This window comes from Oncorhynchus mykiss, chromosome 17, assembly GCF_057628025.1.
Source record: "Oncorhynchus mykiss isolate SJ-2025 chromosome 17, ASM5762802v1, whole genome shotgun sequence".
Classification (NCBI taxonomy): Eukaryota; Metazoa; Chordata; class Actinopteri; order Salmoniformes; family Salmonidae; genus Oncorhynchus; species Oncorhynchus mykiss.
In genome coordinates, this window is record NC_143038.1 from 51,873,107 (window position 1) to 51,879,928 (window position 6,822).

General features: G+C 40.4%; 1 protein-coding gene across 1 annotated transcript; it reads right to left on the minus strand.

Annotated features, from left to right (window-relative positions):
* Positions 1-653: 653 nt before the first annotated feature.
* On the minus strand, positions 654-6,656 carry LOC110494456 (ubiquitin thioesterase OTU1). The gene is made up of 3 exons (XM_021569523.3): positions 6,572-6,656; positions 4,099-4,321; positions 654-3,977 (listed from the first exon to the last, which is right to left on the minus strand). The coding sequence occupies exons 2-3, from the start codon at positions 4,304-4,306 to the stop codon at positions 3,274-3,276; spliced, it is 912 nt and encodes a 303-aa protein (XP_021425198.1). The 5' UTR covers positions 4,307-4,321; positions 6,572-6,656; the 3' UTR covers positions 654-3,273.
* Between the last annotated feature and the right edge of the window lie 166 nt (positions 6,657-6,822).

The window sequence follows — 6,822 nt, forward strand, 5'->3', positions numbered from 1 at the left end:
TGAAGAACTGAATGTGGCAATTTTCAGAATGTGTGTAAAGGCTTTCCAAACCATTGTTATTATGATTCATAAATACTTTCCTAAACCTAAATAATTTACAAGAGCAGAGTATTTTTTAATCTACCAATTGGTGCTGAAACGGAGAAACGGAGAAGAACATGTCTGTCTACAAAATTCTAACTAAAAGGTACACTGTCTTTAAAGGGATGGCTTAAGATAAATGTAATGAAACCCTATTGAATTAAAACTACACGAGAAAATCTGTTGGCCAGCAAGTGGGAGGATTTTCAGGAGTTTAATTAAATTTATTCTGAGCGTGAAAATACTGAAAAGTGCATAGGATAGGCGTACATTTCCTAAGTCTTAATCAACCCCTTACTGATGGTGTCTAGGGTTACTGTCATAGAGCTCCACATTTCATTCCCTCATCACAGAGATGCTTCACAACATAGAATTAAAGTGTAATCCAACAGCGAGACCCTTGTACACTGTTAGAACAGAGTAGGCTACGTTTCAGTAGGGTAACAGTGAATGGCAGCCATACTATTGCTGAGAGATCTTTCTTTCATTGGTTGACAATACAGTATCAATATGTAGGGCTTAAAGCACAATAGAATCTTAAACCGAATACAAAAACACATTCACTCAAATAATATCCTAAATGATTTATTTTATTGTGACACAACATTGGAAAAATCAAGTAAACCCAGTTTCTCTGTAGTGCTTTGAGTGCAACATTCATTGGATGTTTCCTTGAACATCCATGTTGTGGGAGAAGTCTTATTTGAGTCAAATCAACACCCACTAGAACCATGCCCCAGACCTCTTACACACAAGTCTTTGAAAAGTCCAAGCAAGAACAGGGAAACATATTCCACACAAAGCCTGCCCTGATCCAGAGTATTTCATCGTAAGACAAGCTTTCATAATGCTCATACATGCTGTCCATTTTCTATAAATAACAAGTCAAAAGAGTTTTCTGAATTGTATACACTTTGGAGTCTGTTTACAACCAGCTGACAAAAGCTAAAATAAATATTTTGTTTTGAGAAATGATGTGCGAGAGCTTTTAGACTGCATTAATAGTTAGATGGGGGAAGAAAAAAAACAAATTGCCTATAATTTCCACCTGTTGTCTATTCCATGTGAAATTTATTGTCAATCAGTGTTGCTTCCTAAGTGGACAGATTGATTTCACAGAAGTGTGATTGACTTGGAGTTACATTGTGTTGTTTAAGTGTTCCCTTTATTTTTTTAAAGCAGTGTATATATATATATTTATCGCAAATTCTAAAATACGCATAAAGAACATATGCGCTTTTTCCACTAAACTGACTTGTTGCGGATCAAAATCAGTGCATGATGACGAAGTGGACACAATGTATTTCTTTCACAAAAGTTTTCATGTTCCAAATAAAATCTAAAGTTCAATGTGTTTGCATCACATTTACAACTCCAACTCCATTTTCAACTAAATAGCAAGATGTGCCTACTCTATCTAGTCTTGGCAAGTGCGCTCTAGCCAACAGCTTGCAGATACAGTGCGAAAAGGCTAGTCTATATGATATGATTATTACGGATAAAGGCGAGAATATTTGTTGGTCAAACTGCAGTCAAGCATCAATCATCATGTCACCAGATTATTTATTGGAAAGGAGCATCAAGCTCAACATTGTGCACTTTTACCAGCCTGTGAAGTTCATCATTTATTTCATCTGCAGCCTAATAAACTACATGGTTTCCAGAGTCGTAGCGGAAGAACCACACACACCATATAATTGCGTGACTCCAAGTTTACGTCAATATGATGGTTATTCTATCAATATCTGCGCATAAAGGCGTTTCCACCATTTCTCGCATAATTCATTTTAAAGACAAAAAGATCCCACCATGTCGAACAAACAAATTATCTGTCGGCATTAATAAAACTGTACCGAAGATTCCTGTTTCCATCACAGCTGTTTTTTGAAAATATGGTATGACTTATCTTGCATAAAAACGGGATGGAAACATGGTTATAGATCAATATTACAACTATGACATCACTTGGTGGTCCTCACATTAGTCCAACAAGACCTCCAGGATGTGAGTGAGAGGCTAATGGGAAATGAAAAAGAAAACACTATCATGAAGAGAATGTTGAATAGCAAAGCACATTGTGTACAGTACCTGAACTACAAATATATAAATGATTCATCACATAGACTTACAATCTATATCATTCAGTCTAATAACTCCAAGATTAAAATGTAAATAAAATAAGCATGTAGCATGCTTGTCGATTCTCTGTAATACAAAATAACAGAATTCAAATTACACCATATCAAATAGACACAAATAAATATAATAAAAAAACAATCCCACTGTGGGTAATGCCATGGCCTTTTGATGCTAGAGTGCCATGGCATGATAATAATTGCATGAAATGTTAATGTTCCACACCAAGAGCTATATTTCAATCCAAACACCTGACAACCCACAATGCAGAAAATAACAAAATGAATTGAGTAATAGCTTACACAATAACTTATACAGTTGTAACAGCACCATTGTTGAATAATTTAGGGTTGTATTGACCTAAGGAATCTAGCTAAACTCTGCTATTACAAATATTAAATACATTGCCAATGCAAAATAATAAAATAACAGCTTCTCTACCAAGTGACTGACTGGGTTTATATTTGATATTTTGCAACAGTTGTCACTGTTTTTCCAAGTACTAGTGAGGCACAAACAAAAACATTTTAATTAATATTGTCATTGATGTGTGAAATCAAACATGTATCTTGCCACAATGGCCCTGGAAAAAGATTTATGTTGTAGTACTATCTAGCCATGCCATGCCGATTGTGCCGACAAGTCAGAACTGAAAAAGCAAGGCATTTCCAGGCATCTCCAACTTTGGTATTAAGAAAGTTTTCTGCTCCATTAGTGTCAACAAAGAGAACAAATGCTACATTACTGAGCAACAAGACTTCAACAAACAATCACCCACTGTGTTTTGAGTTTAGTGTGAAGACTCAAAACTGAGCTTAAAAATGTCCCTAAAACAATTGTAGAGGATATTTTGTATGAGATCAGAACCTTACAGTAGATTAGCCTGTGAGCTGACAGCTGTAGTAGTAATACTGAACGGGTAAGACAGAACTCAGGGTCTGCAGAATCTTGCTGGACCAAGTGAGGTAGGGGATCGTACAGACACAGATGTGACGGCATGGGAGTGGTGGTAGTGAGGTAAGGGGGGGGGGGTGAGAGGAGGAAGAGTGCTCTGACTTACACCTCTCCAAAGTTGGTGTGGCCCGTCTCCTTGGCATGTTCCCGGGCCTCCTTCTGTCCTACTAGGCCTGTCTGACATACCATGCAGCGCAAGGCAAAGCGGTTGATGTCCGTAAACTGCCGCTTCCTTCGCGCCTCATCCGCTAGCTCCAGGGCCTGGGCCAGGATGATGTCATCTGTGGTGGAGAAGATGGTCCGGGGCGGAGTGTCGGAACTAGGCGTTTCTTTCTGCAGTGGGTCGTAGTGGATGCCGTCGTAGATGAGCAGCACACGTTTGTGGTAGCCAGCGTCCTCACCAAATCTATCCACACGCACTGTCTGCGTGTCCACTACACAGATCTCACACTGGTAGAATTTGGACAGGATGGACACCTCTATAGCTCCGCCCCAGGTGTCGTCACGTCGGATCCAGGTGCAGTACTCCTCGTTGGTCTTTCCCAAAACCGCCTCAGAGTAAGCTGTTGGGTCACTCGACACGATCTGGGCGATGAGGCCTCGCATCTCGGGGGCACACGCTGGGTCGTATACCCCGCCCTCCACCACATAGGAGACACTGGTGAACAGACAGGAGTTGTCTGCTGGAACGACCCTTCTGGCCAGCACAGGGGGAGACTCCAGGCGGGGTCCCTTGGTTACAGCTGAATTGGTTGTCTGGGTCTTCATCTTGTTCTTCTCTTCCTCCTCAACAATAAGAGTGTCTCCTGCAACACAGTCATTTTCTTAATCAAATACAGCCATGACACTGCATGGTGAAGTGTATCCAGCTGTGTAAAAGTCACAAGTGATTGATTCAAGTGAGAAGAGAGAGACAACATAGCCTACCTGATTTGATGGGGTAGTCCTTGAGGTGAGCATCTCCGTTTCGGAGGTCCAAGCTAGAGGGAGGGTAACCAACCATGATCTTCTGTACATCACAGGGGATACCAGTCAGCTCCTCTACCTTGCTCTTCAGCTCCTGCACACAGGACTGATGGGTCAGGCCCTGCATTATGTGGCTCCCATTTTTGGTTTTGCAACGCAGACGCAACATCCTGGTGTCCTTAACCTGTGGGAATAAAATACCATTCAACAAAGGAACATCACAGGCGTGTAGGCTACATACAACTTAAGAAGTGAACGCTAGTTTATTCAGGCCAAGGAACCTTGCAGCAAGACATTACTTTAATTTCTAATGGAAAAGTAATCTGTTTGAAGTCAGCATGCTGATGACACTTCGATGGGGCTAAACTGCCAATCACAGCAGTGCCAGCAAAACAACTGACTGCAACTATTTATTTGTTCTGCAACTCCAAGATCTTTTTCACCTCCCGAGTGGCGGTGAATTGCAGTGCTAGGGAGTCACTACAGACCCGGGTTCGATCCCGGGCTGGATCACAACAGTCCGTGTGATCGGGAGTCCCATAGGACAGCGCACAACTGGCCCAGCATCGTCCGGTGTTGTGCCGAAAAGCTCCTCCCTGCCAGAACCCTCCCCTCCCTCGCGTGAACGTGCACACACACGTCATTGCTGCGACTTGCTTGCTAGTTGAGATTCTTGATCACGTTAGGCTGCGTTTCCCTTTATTTTTCATGGTGGTTTGATCGCAGGGGAGACACTAGTAATGTCTGCAGTTTTCGGGTTTGGCTATTTGTTTCAAGTGTATTAGTCTAGAAATAAATTTGCCAAAATTCGTCATCTCCCCCATGTCTTATTCGACTAGTAGTTGGTCTGAAATTGTATTGCTTGCCTACATTTGACTCCTCTGTTTAAAATAACACATACATTCATTATTAATTTGCCTATCCTGACGTGAAGTTTTTTTCTATAGAAAGTATTTGACTCTGATGTGTGCCACAGAAAGTACTCTGGGCAAAAAAAAGTTCAAATATAAAAGTCAACATGAGTGCATATCCATAATCACAGTAAACTGTTATAATAATAGAAAAAAACGATGTATAATATAATAAACAAAACTACGACTAAATGTGCCTCCATGAAGAATCCCCTCCCCAATAGGTCCCTTCGCCCTCAATAGGACAGCCCCAGCGCCGCCACCATCCCCATCAACCTCCCCCCACACAATAACGATAATAATAACTGGAAAAAAAAAAATATATATATATATCTCTCACTCACTACATAAACATATTCACAGGACACTCAACTTATCTCTTTTCCTACATCAGATATGCAGGTGACATTTCCACCTGGATGACAGCACATAATCAGCAAGACGGAGATGCTCTTCATCCGAGGGACTGCCTGCCCATTCTCAGATTTTAGATAATCCGAGATGATCACTTCCTTTACATTCCAGCCCTAACCTGAATGTTCTGCTTTTCCGCCACACCATCCAGCGATGACCCCAAGATGCTAAGTCAGAGCCTTGTCAGCTCCAGATTTGACTACTTCAACTCACATCCTGCTGGAATCCCATTCTCAGATTCCCCTCTGTTATTAATCTCTATATTGTAATCAATAAAAAGTGTTTCAAAATGCTGTACTTTTATTAACATATTTGTTCAGATCAAACCTGAGAAGGGGTGTAATATCTCCAGATAGGCGTGTGGTACCCTTCCTCACCCATGCCAAAAATATGTTACTTCTTGTGGGGTCTTTACTTATACTCTCACTTTCAAGGCAATGTACAATGAACCTACTGAAAGAATACTGACTAAAAGGCAAAACAGAACTGTCAAATTATATTATAGCTGTGTTGTTGTATACTTCAAATCTTAAGTGTTAGAATCTTAAGTGTAACAATTTTGTTGGGGAAAACAACTGAAATGTCCAATTGTTTTCCCCAGTTTGCTGTGTCAAATACGGACAAAGATGTTAACATCATGAGAGAAGAAATAGCTTTTCGGCACAACACCTGTTTAGGGGAGGGTTTCGCCGGGGGAGAGGACTTTACAAGTAGGCAGTCATTGTAAATAATAATTTGTTCTTAAATGACTTGCCTAGTTAAATAATGTTTAAAAACAAATAACATAGCATTTCTGTGCTAGCGTTTAGCATGTTGTCACTTTCCTCTTCTGCTATCTACAATACGAGACGAGCTGGTTTCAGTGAAACGGTCTAGCAAAACACAAGCAAATGAGCAATGTGATTGATTAACGTTAATTGATGTTGAGTGTTAGCTAGTTTGACAACTAGGTTAGCTAGCTTGCCAAGTGTTCTGCTAGCAAAGGGCTAACGTTAGCTGGCTAAACTGTTATGGTACTTTATACTAACGAGATTGCAGCCTCACTTTACATAACTATCTACGTAATTGACCTATTTAATTAATAATTGAACCATTATTTATTTGCTTACCTGATGAAAATTGTACCCCTGCCTCGGACAATAAATATCAACCGACAGTCTCTGATGTGTAGAACGTCACAAATGTGAGTGTGTTATTATTCGTAACGTCGTTGCCACACACATGACGTATACACAAGCTTTGTTTCCTTTTGGCTCGAAGAGGGGATAGATCCACTCAATTGATGGGATCCAGTCTCTTTTAAAATTAAATGTTAACTTTTGTGACATTAAAGCCTCATATAGTGTATATCCTAATAATG